The sequence below is a fragment of the Salminus brasiliensis genome, chromosome 21, assembly GCF_030463535.1.
Source record: "Salminus brasiliensis chromosome 21, fSalBra1.hap2, whole genome shotgun sequence".
Lineage (NCBI taxonomy): Eukaryota > Metazoa > Chordata > Actinopteri > Characiformes > Bryconidae > Salminus > Salminus brasiliensis.
Genome location: NC_132898.1, coordinates 30,080,842 through 30,100,802, shown reverse-complemented (window position 1 = coordinate 30,100,802; position 19,961 = coordinate 30,080,842). Strand labels below are relative to the sequence as shown.

Here is a 19,961-nt window from a genome sequence, read left to right as displayed (position 1 = left end):
AAAACGATCAGATTGTCCAATTACAAAGCACATGCAGATCTTATTAGTTGAGACCAGGCAAAACAATGTGCATGTGTAATGGTTTATACCACTGTTTCCATCAGTATGCTAACTAAAACCTCCTCCTTCCCCTCAAGGGCTCCGTTGCCAGGGCCGTCCTCAGCGATGGTTGCCGGGGGAATGAGAGTTCCAAATGATGGGGCGGGGTCCGAAGGCCGCTGCAACCAGCTGATCCCTGTACAGCCAATCTCCCCTCAGTCATGGGACCCGACAGAGGACCTGCGCTGCATCACCACTACATTTCAGCACCTGCATGCCTCAGGTACAGCACACGTCCACTCAATCCTCAGGGCCTTCTGTTCACATGCCTACAAAAATTGGTATAAAAGGGAAGTCAAATCACACCAGTTCCATAGAAATCCAGTAGTCAGTAGACTATAGACTGGGGGTGAAACTTTAGAAACATTAGATTAGAATTTAATGGAATGAGAGAAATTAACTGAATATCCACTGAAGAAAGGGGCCTTTTAAACCATCAAAAAATTGTGATCACAAACAGAGCATGCTGCATTGGGCCATGACTGAGATAAAACTGCTGACTTATCTTTTAGGGTGTTATGGTGTAAATGCATTACATGAATGCGTAAATCTAAAGGTGGTGACACCACTGCATTGATTTTGAAATTGTAGAATTGTTTTGAATTGATTTTCATTTTAATGTTCAACAAATACAGTGTGGTAAGGGAATCATTTCTGTATTCGCAGTTTATTAAAAAGAATGTAATGCGAGTCCAATAATTCAGCATCTTTGCACAATCAGATCAAGAAGTGTTTATTATGATGCATCAAATACATTTCTAAAGAACTGCAATCAGCGGAATCACAGTGATTTACAGATTTACATCCCTAATGTAAATCTCCTTGTATTTCCAGGTTGGTACTGGGGGAGCATTTCAGCCAGTGAAGCAAAGGAAGCTCTGGCAAACGTGGCTGAGGGTACGTTCCTAGTGCGGGACAGCAGCCACCCGCACTACATGCTCACTCTGTCGGTGAAGACGGCCCGGGGTCCCACCAACGTGCGTGTCGAGTACAGCGGTGGTCGCTTCCGCCTGGATGCTACCTCCCTGGCCCGCCCCCGGCTGCTCTCCTTCTCCACCGTTCCCGGCCTGGTCCAGCACTATGTGGGCACTGGTGCGAAGGAGGAGAGGGGCAAACTGGGGAATGATGCTCCGGTGGCACTAAAGGACAGCGCCGTCCTGATGAAGCTCAGGCAGCCTCTCCGCAGGCCAAAAAGCTTCCCCAGCTTACAGCACCTCACGCGGCTTGCCATAAACGGGCACACGGCTTGTCCGGCACAGCTGCCCCTGCCACGCCTGCTGCTGCTCTACTTACAGGACTATCCCTTCCAAGTATAACGAGGAGCCCTTTATCGTCGAAAGGATCGCTTAGCCTAATGCTTGGCTTCAATCTGGGGTGCTAAATGGACAGCGCGTCTGTCCACTCTCATGAGAGAGACCACTGGATAGCACTGTCGAAGTTGAAAGTTGTAAAATGGTGTAACCATAGTGACTGTGAGCGGTAGGATTATGGGTGACGGCTAAAGCCTGGCTAAACTGCACTGTAACATCTAATTGTTAGACAATCATGGCCTAAAGCCAGGGATCCACAGCCAGCTATTGGTCAACTGGTCAAATGATCTGAGATTAGAAACTGTGCCTCAATACAGAAAACAGTTTCTAATACAGCTGTAGCAAACGGATCAAGGCATACATACCTAATTGTTGGTATTTAACATATTTATTGACTAAAACTAGAGCACAAACCCTGACTAAGTCTCAGCCTCAACTGTCAGTACTGCAGTTTGCTACGTGACCACTAGACGCTCACCATGCCAAATGTTTGACATACCTAATTGCTCCGGAGTGCGCCCCGAAGTTACGAAGGACCAGGCTGCGTTCTGTCATCCTGAGAGTGAAATTGCAAGCACACTCTTAGACACAACAAGAGATGCAGAAAACAACTGGACTCAAAGCAGGTCAGCTGACCCTGTATTTTTGGTACAAGCTGAAGCCAGCTGTGAAGAACTGCTTCCTTTATCCAGTTTCTATATGAACAATATTTGTTCAAATGAAACGCAATGCAACTTAATGAGGACTTCATTGAGCTGATTCTCAAATATGTTTTTGGTTCTTTTTGTAAATATTTTTATTTTTAGTAAAGACATTTCTATGAATTCTGATGTCTTTCTGTTTTGTTACTGTTTTTGTTTCTACAACAATTAGCGAAATAATAACAGGTAAGCTTTACCGATCCTACACACGTTCTTACACAATAATGATACCCTTCTTCACATTTCAATATCCTTTCCAGATACACTCAGATAAGCTTACAAGCTAGTTAACAGAGGTTACAAGCTGACAGTGTACGCTATATCCTGCTTCTCAAAAGTAGGTCAACTCAAGTTTGTCTTGAAACATTACTGGAATTGTCAACTGGTGACTTCATCATGTAACAACATTTCCAAGTAGAGCCTCAGTTTTTTTTTTATCACTACTTTACATTTTTAGCCCCTTTGTCATTGTTGCCAGTGAAACCTTAAAGACTTCCAGAAGGGAATTGTAATTGCAGCACACACAAGAGGCCAAGGCCACTCGCAGACATTCAATAATACACACTTACAGTACAGCAAATACAAATTGTCTGTACGTTTACAGAGTTACAGTAAATACTAGGGATGCCCTGATCAGGTTATTTTACCCCCGATCTGATTCAATTCAATGAATATCTGAATATCAGACAAAAAACAATCTTATCTGATCTTTGTGTTTGTATAAATAACACAACCACACAGTGTAGATCAGATGAGCTGCTGATTAATACGTTCAGTAAAATCCTTTTATTTTTAGTTTCAGTTTCTATAATGAGACATTCTGGACTGATTGATTCAGTTTAGTAGAGACTTTTCAATACCCGATCCACCCGAAAATATGCCTGGATCAGATCCCTAGATCAGATTGGACAGATAAGACATCCCTAGCAAATACATAGTAACTCAAAGGCTCAATCACGTGCACGATATTCATATTCCAAAAATGGTAATGGCTCCACACATGCAATATACAGTATACACAAACATTCCCTTTAAGCTTAGAGTCATTGAGCAGAGGATCAGCGGATGTTTCCAGGAGACATAATTCCCAAGTTGGATTCCATGAAGCAGCCCTGAAAAAGCCTCTTAGCGGGATTACAGCCAGAGAGACTGCTATTAATACATCAGTATAAGCTATACTTGCTCTCTCGCTCTTTCTCTCTCTCCACACACATACACACAGCCAGGGACGCAATGTCAAACACACACAAATTATTGCACACCCTTTTGAAATACATGTATACTTTATTACCAGCCTTGTAGTTGTAACTTGCTGGTGTTTATAAAGTCCAGCTACATCCCATCTGTTGATGCACATATTTTGTTGATTAGTCCTCCAGTATCGGCCCACAGAATCATTTTTTTCCCAGTGTTTTTGAATGGTGGTCCAATTCACACCTATATGCCACTACCAGATTGGTGCCACTGCTCTGCTGGGAATGCTCTACTTCCCAAGTAATATGTGGTCAACAGAGGTCTTGTGGTAGCCGATCATTAATGAACAGGATAAAAAAAAAGGTGATTGACAAATTGTGCATGTCCACAGATGGGGTATACTGCATATCTATGATGGTGAGAGTTCACTTCACTTGCAGCCTGGAGGTCACACAACACCCAGGTTGCATAGAATTCATAATGACACTATAAATATCCTAATGCACTCAAATGCTAGCGTTATTGCAGTCATGCCAGTGCTAGATCTTTCGGGCGTGTTCACACCTGCACTTTTCAGTCCAGTTAAATCGGACCCTGGTTCATTTCATCCTTGGTACGATTCATTTGAGCAGCTGTGAATACAGTAACTGTACATTTAGATGCAAGACCCTTGAAAGAGGGGGTCTCGGCCCGGTCCCAAGTGCTCCCAAGTTTACAAACTCTTTAACGGATTTGGCCCAGAGCAAACAAACTAGGACCCCATTTACACCTGGTCACCTCATGTGACCTCATGTATCTTATGAGATTTAACCACTGGGTAGTCCAATGCCTCTCCGGTTAGTCAGACTGAAATCTGATTGCTGTGTGGGACGGAATATGCTAATTCACTCTCAGCACAGCAGTAATTACTGGTGTTTCTGGTTGTACTGGGAGGGGTTTTGGATGTGGAATGCATCGTGGAGAGAGACAGATGTGTTTACACTGCTATGACATGCATATGAGATGCATCTCAGACCTCCTCCTGAAGTGGTCTGAGTGATGGGATTTGTATCTGGTTTAAATGAGTCTTAGGTGAGTTAGTTTACACTTACATGTTTGTGTGGTTTGGCCTAATCCAGATATAGTCCTGATACCCAAGAGGCATGAAGTGAACAGATGTAAACAGGGTCAATAGGTGTGCAAACACCCTTAAACTCAAGCTGGTTCAGTGGAGATGAATGCATTCAGCTCCTTTAAGCTGCACCCTTTTCTTACACACGTATACAAATGCACACTCACAGCTTGTCTAGAAAACTACTGCCAAAAGAATAGGACTCCGAGGGGTATAAAGACCCTAGCATTGAGCTGTGGAGCAGCAGAACTGCATGTGGAGCTCCATTCAAGACTTTTGGGATGAGTTGAGGTTCTGATCTTTCAACATCACGACCTCACTAATGCTCTTGTCACCGAATGCAATGAAATCCTCGATTACCTGGACAGTAGAGACAGTAATTATGAAATGAGCAGGTGTCCAAATACTTTTGTGTATGTCTCCATCATTTGTAAGGTGTAACTTTATAACAGTGCATATTCAGTACAACCCCTAAAAGCAGCTAATATGTCCAATGTACTACATTTAGATTAACAGGAAAATCTACATTAAATAATATATTATAACAATATATTAATATGCATATTGCGAATTTAAATGCAGTGCATTTTATTAGAAACATTTTAATATTAATATTTATAATAAAACCTTTAAAATATTCTTAGTAGTTTAGACCTCGTACTACAGCGCACTCTACTGTTGAAACTGACAGGTCTAACGAGCTGTAGAAATCAGACCAAACCCCCTTAAAACCCCTTAAAACCCCTTAAAACACTGCAAAACATTTAATATGTGTGTCAAAACTTTTAAGAAAGATTCCTCACATTTACTAACAGCTAAAAATAATGATATTAATTGTTTGCTACTTCTGTTCTTTTACTTTGAAAAAAGTAGAAGGCTGGCTTTACGCTCCACTCCCATGGCTGCGTCCCAAACCGCAGAATAGCACACTAAATAGTATGTGCCCTACAGCCCCACACCGTTCAGCGGGCACGCATTAGTGTAGTAGGTAAAGTACAGGAGGGTGTGGTTTGGGAGACAGCCGCTTCCCATTATAAACAAACCTAGGAGGAACTTCGTGCAGCGTCGACTGTGAAATAAGTGTAGACGACTTTTGTAACAACGTCTTTAATTTATTTATCGATCAGGTTTAATAGTTAGCGATTTATCTAAGTTTCGTTAATCAGTTACTGTCAATCAGTTCGAGCGAACTTTTTAGCTAGCTAGTGAAACTCTCCGTTTTATTATCTAGCTAATAACAGTTGAATTTTACGCCAAGTCACATTATTAACACAACAGTGTCTGGCAGGAATACAACTTTAAGCTGTTGTACGACACAATTTATTAGGTTAACTAAAATAACCCTGTTTTGTCGGATGTTTACAATGTAGCTTAGCTAGTTAGCTACTAGCCAGCTAGCGTTATCGCAGTGATGACAGCGCTAGATCTGAATCTGGAGGTGGTTCAGTGGAGATGATCACCAGACATGTCACTAACAGTCATCACACACAGGCTAAAGAACCAGGTCCAGTGACCCTCCATATCAGCAGTGCTGCTTCAGGTGAGTTTAAGAGGGTCGTAGTTAATAGCTAGCTAGCTAACATTTAGCTAGCACAATGCAATGGCATTTTTAGATTTTCTGCATGTTTAAGAAACGATTATCTGATGATATTTCAATTGCTTGACCTAGAATGACTTGTTATCATTAGGCTGTTTTGTTATTTTAAGCTTGTACTCGTGAATGACGCTGCAGGCTTTGTTACTGAGCCCCTAACCCGAACCTACTACACCTCAGTGTTGTTCGGAGCCCCTGCAGGATGAAGGTAGCTAGCTAGAGAAATATCCTGGCTCTAGATACTTCTCTCATGCTGCCTTCAAGTCTCGTCTGGAATATCGTAGCTATTTAGGAGATGAGTGGACATTAAATCCACCACAGGCTCCTGTTTAGGAGTTCGGGGGAAACGAGCCCCGGTGTTGCTGGTTGGGGGGGGGGGGCGTGTCGATGAGACGCTGGATTCAGCAGCAACCGAAACCACTCGAACCGAAATCATGTCGAGCATTAGTTTAATACATGGTTCACTTACTTAATAAAATAATTCCCTTTATTTATAATAATAAATAGTTTATCGGTCTGTTCCCTCAGTTTAATAAATCTTTCCTTTAATTTAATAAAAGGTTCCCTCAGTTTAACATATCAGCCCTCACTTTAATAAATAATTCCCTTTATTTATAATAATAAATAGTTTATCGGTCTGTTCCCTCAATTTAAAATATTGTACACTTTTTTTTACGGTTTAATCAATCTGTTCCCTCAGTTTAATAAATCTTTCCTTCAATTTAATAAAAGGTTCCCTCAGTTTAACATATCAGCCCTCACTTTAATAAATAATTCCCTTAGTTTAATCAATTGTTCCCTCAGCTTGAGTATTCATTCCCTCACTTTAATAAATAATTCCCTTAGTTTAACAATCTGTTCCCTCAGTTTAATAAATCATTCCTTCAATTTAATAAACCGTTTCTTTGGTTCAACCATCTGTTCCCTCAGTTTAACATATCAGCCCTCACTTTAATAAATAATTCCCTTTATTTATAATAATAAATAGTTTATCGGTCTGTTCCCTCAATTTTAAATATTGTACACTTAGTTTAATCAATTGTTCCCTCAGCTTGAGTATTCATTCCCTCACTTTAATAAATCTTTCCTTCAATTTAATAAAAGGTTCTCTCAGTTTAACATATCAGCCCACACTTTAACAAATAATTCCCTTAGTTTAATCAATCGTTCCCTCAGCTTGAGTATTCATTCCCTCACTTTAATAAATTGTTTCTTTGGTTTAGCAATCTGTTCCCTCAGTTTAATAAATCGTTCCTTCAATTTAATAAAAGGTTTCCTCAGTTTAACATATCAGCCCTCACTTTAATAAATAATTCCCATAGTTTATCAGTCTGTTCCCTCAGTTTAAAATATTGTACACTTAGTTTAATCAATCGTTCCCTCAGCTTGAGTATTCATTCCCTCACTTTAATAAATCGTTCCTTTGGTTTAACAATCCGTTGCCTCAGTTTAATAATTTGTTTCCTCAATTTAATAAAAAATTCCCTCAGATCGAGAGGACACTTTACTAAACTGAAGAAAATGGATTAAGTTTCTAAGTTTCTAAATGAATTTTTCTACAATTAATTTTCTACATTGATATTTATTAGGAGCTAGTAAACAGACCTATTAAAAATTCAGTCGTAGGTACGAACTTCCATATTGGAACTAATGCTGGAAGGCAGCATTAGTTTATTAAATCGTTTCTTCAATTCATCAAAATATTCCCTCAATTTAAAATCAGTCCCTCACTTTAATAAATAATTCTCTTGGTTTATCAGTTTGTTCCCTCAGTTTAAAATATTGTACACTTAGTTTAATTAATCGTTCCCTCAGCTTGACAATCTGTTCCCACAGTTTAATAAATCGTTCCTTTGGTTTAACAGTTTGTCCTCTCAGTTTAAAAAAACATTCCCTCAGTTTGCAGTGACACTTTACTTACTTGTTTACTAGGAGCTAATAAACAGTCCTATTAATCATGTCTCTCAAATGCCTGCGTAAAACATTTCTGTAGACAACAATGCTATAACTACACTGTGTGTCCTTCAGCGTGTGTATGGAGCCCACATCTGTTTGCCGACTCGCCTCATATGACTGTCCGTGCCTGCAGAAGTGACTCTGAGTGTCTTTGTTTTTGTTGCAAACAGCAGCTGAATTTTGCCTTTTTTCTCCCTTTCTTTTGTTTAGGGAGTGGACTGTGTCTAATATTAGCTACTGTAAGAGATGAGTCAGATGACCTGACTGGAAGTTCTCAGCACTTTCCATATTTCAACAATGTCAAGAATAGCGTGGTATCAGGAAAAGGTGAGAGATCCTGTATGTGTGTCGAGTTTAAGTAGAGAAAAGTGAAGTCTGGTCTTATCATCTGGTCTTATGTCTTTTAGATTGGCGCCTATGACCAGCAAATATGGGAGAAATCTCTGGAGCAAGCTGAATTGAAGGTAGGAGGAAGTTAGAAGTTCTCAGATGAGTGTTTATCCTCTGTAGCGAAATAGAAACTGTGGTGTCAAATCAGATCTTACAAACACTGACTTGTTTGTAGGGCATTAGAAACAAGCCGAAGAAAACAGGCCACATCAAGCCCGACCTCATAGATGTTGACCTTGTGAGAGGTGAGTTTCCATTTGAGGTTGTCTGTATGTTGGTAGAAGTTGTCCTTTCATGCTGATCCAACCAGTTTTGTTCTCGTTCGCTCCTGTGATTGTTGTGGGTAGATTAGGAGACTGTGGAGAACTTTCTTAGCTTAGCACGTGAACAGAGCTTCTTCCCAGAGCTTGTTTGAGGAAAACAATGACACAGTGATTGTGTTTAACTTCTTCTCATAATGTCTTTTCTTTCAGGCTCCACATTTAGCAAGGCCAAGCCGGAGAGCCCATGGACTGCTCTGACCCGTAAAGGCCTGGTCAGGGTTCTACTTTACCCCTTCTTCTTTAAGTGGTGGATCCAGGTCACCTCCAAATGCATCGCCACAGGAATTCTTGTGTTGTACGTTCTGCAAGGTAGATGCTCTTCTTCACATGCCATCCTCCTGTATAATCTATCAACCAAGACATGGTTGATGTCTGAAGGGTGCTGTGGTTTCAGAATCAACAATACCAGGCACATAAAATACAGCACATTCAATTAAAACTCATTGCATTTCTCACAGAATCAAGACAAGTCAATCGCACCCCTCAATCGCACGTCCACCATCGTGATGCAGTCTGGCAGTGGCCTTACATAGAAACTCTTCTAAACACTTGTAGAAATTCTAGGCAGGGTTTTTTTATTATTATTGACTGTCTAATGGATGTAACTTTCTAATTGCACTGCATCAGTCTTTGGAGAATAAGAGGTAAATATTCAGAGTAGCATTATAAAGTATAGGGGAGCTCAGAAAGTACAAGTAGCCACCTCACGTTTCTCTGTGTAGTTTTATTTTAAGCTCTATTATGACAGGATTCATTTGACATGGGGAGGTGGGGTAATGTATTTATTTATACCGGTTAGTCCTTTACAAATCTACCAAATCTGTACACTCCCATATCAGTAAAGATTCTGGCACCTTTTACCTTCTATAATAAACCCCGCAAAAATAACCACAGGTTATATTAATTGTGTAAGAATTGTAAAGGTTGGCAAATATTCCATTATGTCCTGTGGAAAATCCCGTGTGAACTGGCCCCATATAAATATTGCATTACGTCCTGTGGACAATAGGCTTTTCCCAGGATTCCTCAGCTATAAAGACACCCAAACAGGTATTTAGTTATGTCATATCCACCAATCATCCATAACTTTAGAAGCACTGAGAGGTGACATGAAAAACATTGATCATTTTCATCTCCAGTGGCATCTGTCAGGGTGTAGGATATATTGGGGAGCAAGTAAACAGTCAGTTCTTGAAGGTGATTTGACACTTTGACAAGAACCAGACTACGATGGTTAGACGACAGGGTCATCTCTTCTCAAAACATCAGGCAGGTCTTGTGGGTTTTTTCCTGGTATGCAGTGGTCAGTACCTATCATTAAAAGCACTCCAAGGAAGGACAACCGGTGAACTGATGACGGGGTCATGGGCACTTAAGGCCCTACCTCCCAACTTTTTCATTTATACCAAGACATCTTATCCCTTTAGTCATTACTACACCTACTACTACACCTCTCCATGTAAAACTAACCCCATCCGAACAGGACATTAAAGGACGTTAAAAATGCCCTACATTAAACAATCTGTTTTTCCACATCTCTGTCTTCTTTACAGTGGCAGCTCTTGCGTTGTATATAGAAGTGCCTGCAGCCACTGCCAGCGAGGTCGTGGGTCCAATGTGCCTGATGCTGTTACTGGGAACAGTACATTGCCAAATAGTGTCCACAGAGTCCAGCCGGAGCACTGATGACAGCCCTGTCATCAGTCCAGTCACAAGTCGGACTACCAGCCGGGCCACCAGCCCTGCTCGTAGGAAAAGGTGATCTATTATGAAAATATCAGCAAGTAATAATGTTGTCTCAACTTATTCGGATTGTGTCTATATATTTTGGATGCTTAAATGCTAGTTTTCTTGACTCTTATCCTTTTCTAGGCATAAATTACACTGTTATTGGATGCCTTATGTAATTCTTAAAGCTTGTATGGTGGATATTGTTTTGTGTAAGATGGGATTGTGATGGTCAGTTACCTGCTCATTGGTTTGCCATGTTCCCGTAGACACCGAAAGGCTAGAGGAATGAAGAAGGCAGATAAAGGAGATAAAGAAGGAACAGCATTAAAAATGTGGAACCTTAAGAAGAAGAACAGCCAGGTACCACCTGTACCTTTTACTGTTAACTACCATTCAAAAGTTTGGAATCAGTGCTTTTTTTAATAAATCAGAAATTATAAATCACATTTGCTTGCAGATAATTTTTTTAATTGTTGTAATATGGGGTCATTTGAAGACAGTGGCTAATGTTAGATGAGCGACTGTATGTTTGTGGAGGCAGTAGCTCTATTGCAAGTGTGTCAGTAACTGTTTCACTGGAAAAACGGACAGTATAAAGGAAATTGTCAACAAGAGATGATGTGGCTCAGTATGCATTGTATGAAAACAAATGTCATGCCAATGATTCATTCAGAGCCATTGGTGATGTCCCATTATTTTGTAAAGGTATTAAACCTATGCTACCTTTATTGTTGGATGTTTTTGTGTTGTTCTTAGAGAACGTGCATAAGCGCGTATTATTATTTTGTTTGGTCAGAGTCTCTTGGTCATATTTGTCACAGAACTCCCTGAGGCAGTCTATCAAAGGGTTATCTGAGGACCTTTCCAGTGAGGAAGAGGAAGGTGAGGAAGGAGAGCGACCCAGAGGCAGACTCATTCTGCCTCCTCAGGCCAAACCTGCCCCTGGACTCAGGAAGAGGCTTTGCAATGCCAAGGCCACCAAGTGCCCCTCTGCACCCACCACAAAGAGTCAAGCTAAAATCACCAGGGTAGGTTAATGACAGAAGCATGTCAGATTTTATTGTGACAGACTTCCTGTCTGAATGGAACCAATGAGGATGCACAATAATGCATGGATGCATGAGCTGTGTTTCCATGTGCTTGGGTACAGTTCTTAGAATTGCCTTCTAAGTTTCCATCCACGTTCATTGTTTCTTCAATTTCAGAATGCCCTGTTTAGTAAACCAATAAGTAAAGTAAGTTAGGTGTTTTTTGTATGGTCAACAGCAGCAAACAGATGACACTGGGACAACGGTCACTGCAGCAACGCCGTCAGAGGTGGAGCTCCTACAGCCTTCCGAGGATTCCCGGCCTGCCTCCGACTCTGATGACATGCTGTGGGAGGAGCTCCTGCAGGATCCTGACTCTGCCTCCTCAGCAAGCAGTGACAGTGCGGAGGAAGAACTGCACTGTCATAACCACACCCTCCCTCCACCTACTGTTCTTACCAGTGATGATGATGAGCCCTTCCCACAGGTCGGTCCAGTATGAAGAGCCATGTATTTTCCCCAATATTTTTTAATTATAACAAGACGGTGTTCACTTTTTTTGAAGCCCCTGGGAACCAAAATCTGAGTTTCTAATGAAGTGACTAAGGCTTCTCAGGGCCATAAATGTAAATGTAAAAGTATGTCTTATGAAAATCTTTATAGTCTAATAAATGTCTGCTGTATTTCACCAGTATTCACCAGTATTCTGGAAGTGAAACGGGCAGTCATAAAAGTGAGTCAGGTTTACATCAGCAAACCCCTGAGATATATATATGTCATAGTGTGTTCCTAGGGGCCATCAAGTAAAGACTTAAGACTGAGCTTATATAGAAAATTGATTTGACACACAAGGCATAGAGCAGAAATCCAGGTAATTCCACACTACTTTTCTTTTCATACTTTTATTTATTTATTTATTTATTTATTTCTAAACTTCTGTAAACTTTTGAAACCTTTACTCTGTATTCTCCAGAGTTTTCTGTTCATGTCATGTGACCATATTGACCTAAATTTATAAATTCGAAATTTAAATTCTGAACAGGTAAAACATACTGATTGAGAAACCGTTGCCATGTATCTTTACCAGCACACCACCTTTTGTGTTGGTAATGATATGTTATTAGATATAGATCTTAGATTGATCTCATAACACTACTTAACAACTAGTATAGGTTGTTGTATATTAGAGTGTCCTCATACTAAATGCATATAAATTTTTTTTATAACATTATTTTGTAAAATAATACAGCATTGAGGCTGAATTAATCTACTCCATTATACTTAATATTTAAATTACTTTTCCTAAATCTCACTCTTTTTCAAATCTTCAATCTTTGAGCAATCTTTAATGTTGAGGGAATTGTCAAACTGCATTGCTTTTGCACTGATCTCAGTGTTGATGATAAAGAACGCTTATAGTCATGGATGAAAAGAACAAGATTCTGGTGTCAGCTCTCTTTATGTTCTCTTTAGCACCAGCTGTCATGGCTGCAGGCCTGCCACCCTTCCAAAGATCGCGTCAGTGCCATCATCTGGGAGCAGGGCGAGTGCAAGAAGGCTGACATGTCTGTGCTAGAGATCAGTGGTATCATCCTTACACGGGCAAGTTCCTACTTATATTCATACATTTGATAAGGGTCTTTCCTTTACATTTTCTCTAGTTCAGACTGAAGAAGGATAGTGTGAGGAGGGGACAGAGCTGTAGATGTCACATCAGACTTACAAACAAGATTACACTGACTTAGATTGTGGACTGCTTAAAAACCACAGTTAGGACCTGGTATGGAACCAGTGGTCTGTACCATGTGCGTTAGGTTCTGTAGATCCATTTCATTGCGTACCTAAACCCTCCAGTACAGAAAGTAAATCAAATGTTTTTCATTCAGCAACGAATAAGAATGCACTTAAGTAAGTACATTTAGTTTATTTAGCCATTTAACCATTCCTTTAATAGCATATATTAACAACATGCTGCTGTCTCTCTGTGTGCAGGTAAAGGTGGTAGAGCAGGGAATGGGCTACCTGGTGCTAGGGGGGTTGGTCACAGCCACGCTGGCCCTGCTCCCTTTCTGCTTCCGTCTGGTCCAGCAGCTGGACATGACCCGCATCAGTTCCATCACTCTGCATGAACTGGCTTTCAAGGCTGCTGGAAAGCCCAGCTCTGAGTCGTACGCATTCTTTCTCATCACTGCTGTGGAGAGAGTCTTCCTCACTGGGCTCTTTTTCTTCATGATGTGTGTTGCAGAGAGAACTTATAAACAAGTAAGTAAAGCTTTTTGTAAAAGCAAGTTTTAGTGAAAAAAATAATTGTTTTTGCACCTTATCCAAGTTTAGTCATTCAGCAAAGACATGTTTGAAGTTATGAAGCCAATGTAGCTAACATGTAATAGCAGCTTATGGCCCATCACTTAGTAACGACCAAATTAAATGCCGTAATTATTTATTATTTTATATTACTTATTATTAGACACTTTCAAACACACTTTTAAAATGTGGTGTTGTCATCTTTTCTCAAGGAAAGTAGTCTGGATTATGATTGTTATATTTTACAGCTTCATTTCAAGGGTCAGCCCTTAATAACAGAAGGTGTTTTAGACCAGAACATGCCAACAGCCTAGTCACTAGCTCAGATAATGACAGTTCTCTGGTCTTCAATGCACCTTTTCATGTATTTCCCAGCATTTTAAACAAGTGCAATATCTTCCACAGCGGCTGCTCTTTGCCAAGCTCTTCAGCCACATCACATCAGCACGAAAAGCCAAGAAATCGGAGATCCCTCACTTCAGACTGAAGAAAGTGCAAAACATCAAGATGTGGCTCTCACTCCGGTCTTTCCTTAAGGTTAATCTTTATAGTTCACCTTTCGGGCAATATGACTTTCACATGAGTGGTAGCCCTTAATTGTCAAAGTCGCATATGGTCAAACCTGTTAAATAAGCCTTATTTAAATAAGCCTTATACACTCTTAATTGTAGAAGAGATGTATGAGTTTGAAGACTCTCTAAAAGGCTTGATGAAAAGGTTCTTGTCACTTACATATCTATTACAAATGTGGTTCTATATGGAATCAAAAATGGTTCTTCTATGGCATTGCTCAAAGAACCACTTGTAGCACCTTTTCAGAGTATTTTTAAGAGTCTAGAAGACCTTACTGACGTATGACTGTTTTTGAAGACGGCCAAAGACTTATAAACCTGCTGAATGCTTTTTTTTCCATTGGCTTCTAAATTGGCACATATTAAGGTGTTAGAGCGTGTTTAAGAGAGAATCAAAGCAGAAGACACGAGTATGTAGGTGTTTGTTTCCATGCTCCTGATCATTTTATCAGTTGCCTTCAAATCACTACATGTTTAGAGGATGTAGAACAGTTTTATGGGTTAGATGCAGAGTAGCTTGTTTGCTCTTTTGCACTCGTTTCTCTGTATTCTGGTACAGAGATGCATATAGAAACAGGAGTGTGAGCATTACTAGTGATTTCCAGTGTCTACAAGTCCTGAAATGTGATCTTTCTTTGCATCGCAGAGACGAGGACCCCAGCGCTCGGTGGACGTCATTGTTTCTTCCATCTTCTTCCTTGCACTTTCCATCGCCTTCACTATTTGTGCTCAGGTCAGGCAGAGTTCATCAGTACAACCCAAGATGTTTGCCAATGAGGTAGAATCTTATTGGTGGCCTTAAGGGTGATATCAGTGATGCACACAATGGGATTGTTCACACTGCATTGCAGATATTTGTTTCCTAAATTGGATTTTCTAGACTGAATGTTCAGATTTTAAGTTACAAGTGATTAAATCTGACTGGCATGTCTAGACTGTAGTCAAATGCGAATATAACAATTAACACCTTACACCTTAGGTTTATTATTAATTCTGTTGCAAAAACGAATGTAAATCTTTTGGTTTAGCATATCTTGTGGAGGTCCCACAAGCTTCTATTTTGGGGGTCCAGCGGTTAGATTTACATTTCCCCCACACTAGTTATTGCATGGATCATGCAGGACCTGCGGACACACCCACCTTATGCAGACCATACATGCAGCCTTCTGTCATATGTGTGTCATATTCCCCCCCCTAATTTTAATCTGATAGCAAATTCAATTAAATTTTATTTATATAGCACTTTTAACAACAAATGTTGTCACAGAGCAGCTTTACAGAGATATGGGTCCGAGCCTCTTTTGAGCAAGCTAGTGGCAACAGTGGTAAGGAACTCCCATTCAGGTTAAGATGACGAAACCTTGAGAGAAAGCAAGACTCAAAAGGGGAACCCATCCTGATCTGGTCGAACCCAAGTCATAATAAAATAATAAAAAGCAAATCTGTCTTTATGAACGCAAAGCCAACCAGGACTGAAATGTAATTGAATAACGAGCAAGGGAACCAAACTACAAGTATAAACACACCCTGACACGCATCATCATCATTAAATTGGCAACTACCCATTGCTGATTCATGGAGAAGGTATCTGTTCTAAAATACCTTTGGCATGAATTGGCCATGAGTAGCTGTCATTTTCATGATGATGCATGTTTTAAAATTTGCCTAATGGTCTCTCTGAGAATAGACAATCATAAAAATAATACACATTATTATTTTATTATTATTTTATTTATATTATAAACAACATCTTAAAGGCTCCTGATAAGAATAATGACATTTTAAAATTTTAGAATATGATTGGTAAAATAAATAATTTACCAAATTTAATTGGTAAAATAATTGATACTAATACTAATAATCAGAAAAATAAAATATCTAAATGTCAGATCAGTAGAATATCGATCAATAACCATATGTTTCTTTCTGTTTTTTTGTGGCTGTAGTTGCTGCACAGTCACCACACGTTTCTGGACTGCGAGAGTAACTGGGAGCTGCTAGTGTGGGGTGCCGCTCTACTTGTCTTTCTACTGCGACTGGCCACCCTGGGGGCTGAGACCAACCACAAGTACAGTAATGCATCTGTGCTGCTTACTGAGCAGGTAATATCACACACACATTGAGTGTAGTATCAGCTGTCTTTTTACTGAATATGAAAATAAAGTCGGAAGCTGCTCTTCACATTATGTGAATATTTCTATATATATATGTGAGTAATGGGCAGTTACAGATTCAGTTACAAGTCCACCTTAGTAACCATGCTCCAATCATAGTGGGGTATACTGATGAGGAGTCAAATCAGTCCTATGACAGAGTGGGCCAAAAACACAACCCCAGCGGACCGCACCAGAAAAAATGCAAGTGTGGGGCTCTGAGTGGCTCAGCAGACTAATATACAGACACTATGGCCTGAAAATCGCGAGTTAGAATCCCAGGTCATGCAGCTTCGCCACTAGTAGAAGGCGAGCATGATTAACCACGCTCTCTCAGGGTGGGTAGATGGTCCTCTCTCCCCATCTCACTCCCATTGTGATGCTGGCTGGCACAGGCGTCTGTTGGCTGATGTATCTGAGCTCGAGTTTGTCAGCTGCCTAGTGATGATGCGTTGTATTTCACATGTATCGGAGGAGGCATGTGCTTGTCACCTTTGGGAGTCCTAGTGAGTGAGTGAGTGAGTGGGTGGGTTAAGTGGCTCAGCTAGTTGGGTGAAAAATGAAAAAGAACGCTAGTGTGAAAATGCCCTCAGCGAATGATTCACAGAACAAAAGCGAAGTGAAATACAGAAGCGAGTCATACGTTTCACTGTGAGTTTGGTCTGATTTTTATTTCCTTGTCAGATAAACTTGTACCTGAAGATGGAAAAGAAACCAGACAAGAAAGACGAGCTGAGCATCGTCAACAATGTTCTGAAGCTGGCCACAAAACTGCTGAAAGTAAGCTTCGTACATCGTCTGTTATTAGTAGTTATTAGTAGTTATTTATTTCTTTATTTATTTTTTAATAGAACATTTTCATGCATAATATGGGGATTTTCATCTAACAACCAAAAATGTACCCTGTATTTAAGGCTGATGCTTAAACTATTGTTTAAGTAATATTATGAAGATTTAATATGTTTGTAGAATTTTATTTGAGTTTTCTATAGTAGCTCTTAATGTATTGGTCATATTAATTATATAATGTATTAGTTATATACAGTAATATCAGAATATTATGAGCACCCCTGATTTGGAATGAACTCGGCCCCCAGGACGTCACAGATGCCATGTGACCGGGTTCTGCAGGATTTATAAATAAGCAAGCACACCAGTCAGTTGTAGCAAGTGCAGAACCATCATCCGGGCAAAGGACGTGTGTTTACCAATGTCCAAAAAGGCATGGTAATCGAGTACCGGGCGGGGGGTACTAGGATCTCGGAAACCACTAACTTTGTGGGATGTTCTAGAGCTGTCGTATTGACGGTGTACCTAGAATGGACTTTTCGCATATTGAGTGCCTCCCAACGGCATTACAGTGGTGCCCCACGGGCCGTTGATGCCAGAGGGGAACACAGACACTGTGGACCAGTTAACCTCTATAATGAACATCTTTCATCACCTAATTAAGTTCAGGCCACAATGTTTCGCTAGCGTCATCTGAGCCAAGGAAGGTTATTCTATTAAGTAGGGGGGTCATAATCTTCTGATATGTCTGTGTATAATATATCTTATAGTTAGGTTCTGATTCATGAAAAAATCATTTATTTTCAGTACTTTAATTCAGATTTTCTGTTGATGTTTACAGTGGATTTAGGGCTGAAGCTTACTGACTAACATTAATAATTTATTTTATCTATTAATAATAAATATATTGTATTAAGGGATGTGTTAAACTTATTCTTGCTCCCTCTTTCAGGAGTTGGACACCCCATTTCGTTTGCTGGGCTTGACTGTGAACCCCCTTATCTACAACATCACCCGCGTGGTCATCTTGTCTGCTGTCTCCGCTGTGGTCAGTGACCTGCTGGGGTTCAATATCAGAGTGAGTGGAAGGCGTTTACCTGCTTACCCCAAGTTCAGCCTGTGGGCTTATCTTTTATGGCAGTCTGTGTGACAGAGTTATAACTGCACATCTTTTTTTATTTATTTATTTTTTCACAGCTTTGGAAGATCAAACCGTGACGCAAAACCTCTACACTTCCAACTCCTGAACACAGAGCAGAAAGGAGAAACGGTGTTCGGGTCTGCTGAGGAAACAAGCTTTAGTCTTACGTTTTCGTTCATTTGTGCAAATCTACTGACCAAATCTATGCATTCCTGTGCCTCTGTTGCATGTGCCATACAGCCAGACTCGACACCTCTAGAATCGATTCGGCTCCGTGTGCTTTCACATTTGACATCTGTGACATCAGCAGTTGCCTGAAGCTCAATGAAATGCACAATTAGGGGCCAAAAATTCGGAATATCTGAAGCTGATCCATCACAGTGCATGGCGTCCTGTTCCAGGATTCTTGACCTGTGTCTTCGGCTTGGCACAGAGATTCAGTTGGGGATGATTTTTAGAGTTTGTGGTCTTTGACACTCCAGAAACGGATCAAACAGGTATATGGGAGGTACCTTTTAAGTGCCAGAGTCTTCAGCCAGATATGGGTTCTGGAAATGGCTTTTGTTGAGAATTCCACAACTCTGAATGTGGATGGACTGATTCTAGATGTAATGGAAAAGTCCTTAATGCACTTGCCTTTGTTGCTGTAAACAAAAATCAGCTTGATCTTACATTCCAGCCTGTGCCCTGAATTCTAAGAAACACTTACTATTTAGACAAGTCGGCTGAGGAGAAAAAACACCTTCACGCATAACCACTAAGTGCCTTGTGAATGTGATTAAGCGTACAGGATTTGGCAGGCTATAAGAGCGTGCTCTATTTGTTGGATATAGACAATCAGTTTAGAATGTGATCTGAGAAAGAAACATTTGCTTATTTGGGGAAGAAAAAAAAAACAATGGGGACATTGCACATTCGTCTCCTTGGAGGAGCACATCTGTCAGTTCATATTAAACTGGTCCTTGTTGACATGGGAGTTTGCTGAAATATTGATGAGCTTCATAAGCTGTTCTGATAACTGGATATGATGAATGCTAAATGCTTGAACTTGCTGCATTCTGTTCTGTATCTGCACTCAGGCCAGTTCTTTTTCAGTGGAGCGGTACAGAACTGCTGTTCAGTTCGTTTCATTAGGAAAAAGTGTTGGTCCTTTGTCCACATGCATTAGTAATAATGCAGCTTCTTAATCAGTATATACAACAGCCTTACCATTAGTCTTATTACTCATCATTAAAACAACTGAAAGTTTAGTCTTAACTGCTTTACTCTTGATATTGATACTATGGATAAATTGATAACCACTATGAAAAAATAAATAAATAAAAAAATAAAAAAAATAAATATATATATATATACACACACCTCTTTACCTTTACTACCTCTAAAAACATAATCAAATATAACAATTTTACCATTATGATCATTACTAAATATAGCCATTTTACACCTAACATATCTACCACTGCTGTTATTGATACATAACATTTTATTTGATCACTGTAAAAATTTTTAGTGTTAGTATTAGTCTCATCACTATATATCTTTGCTGTCATGGAAAAGCTTTG

The 19,961-nt window shown here is 40.0% G+C and overlaps 2 protein-coding genes across 3 annotated transcripts in view; both read left to right on the top strand.

Moving 5' to 3' along the window:
• The window catches only part of LOC140542855 (cytokine-inducible SH2-containing protein-like), a 4,787-nt gene extending 2,566 nt beyond the window's left edge, over window positions 1–2,221 (top strand). Inside the window, exons 2-3 of the mRNA XM_072665799.1 lie at window positions 138–322; window positions 934–2,221. Of these exons, the coding sequence (XP_072521900.1) occupies window positions 138–322; window positions 934–1,415 (667 nt within the window). The 3' untranslated portion in view covers window positions 1,416–2,221. The remainder of the gene's footprint in view (window positions 1–137; window positions 323–933) is intronic.
• A 3,208-nt stretch (window positions 2,222–5,429) lies between these two features.
• phtf1 (putative homeodomain transcription factor 1) lies at window positions 5,430–19,367 on the top strand. 2 transcript variants are annotated; one of them, XM_072666366.1, is made up of 17 exons: window positions 5,430–5,955; window positions 8,176–8,292; window positions 8,373–8,429; window positions 8,531–8,600; window positions 8,829–8,987; window positions 10,232–10,436; window positions 10,676–10,769; window positions 11,231–11,437; window positions 11,676–11,924; window positions 12,911–13,039; window positions 13,430–13,699; window positions 14,147–14,278; window positions 14,960–15,046; window positions 16,260–16,415; window positions 17,151–17,246; window positions 18,208–18,333; window positions 18,453–19,367. In XM_072666366.1, exons 2-17 carry the CDS (start codon window positions 8,263–8,265, stop codon window positions 18,471–18,473), a joined length of 2,088 nt encoding a protein of 695 aa, XP_072522467.1. In that variant the 5' UTR covers window positions 5,430–5,955; window positions 8,176–8,262; the 3' UTR covers window positions 18,474–19,367. The 2 variants fall into 2 exon arrangements, with proteins under 2 accessions (XP_072522467.1, XP_072522466.1); XM_072666365.1 differs by having other exon boundaries at window positions 14,960–15,091.
• The last annotated feature ends 594 nt before the right edge of the window (window positions 19,368–19,961 follow it).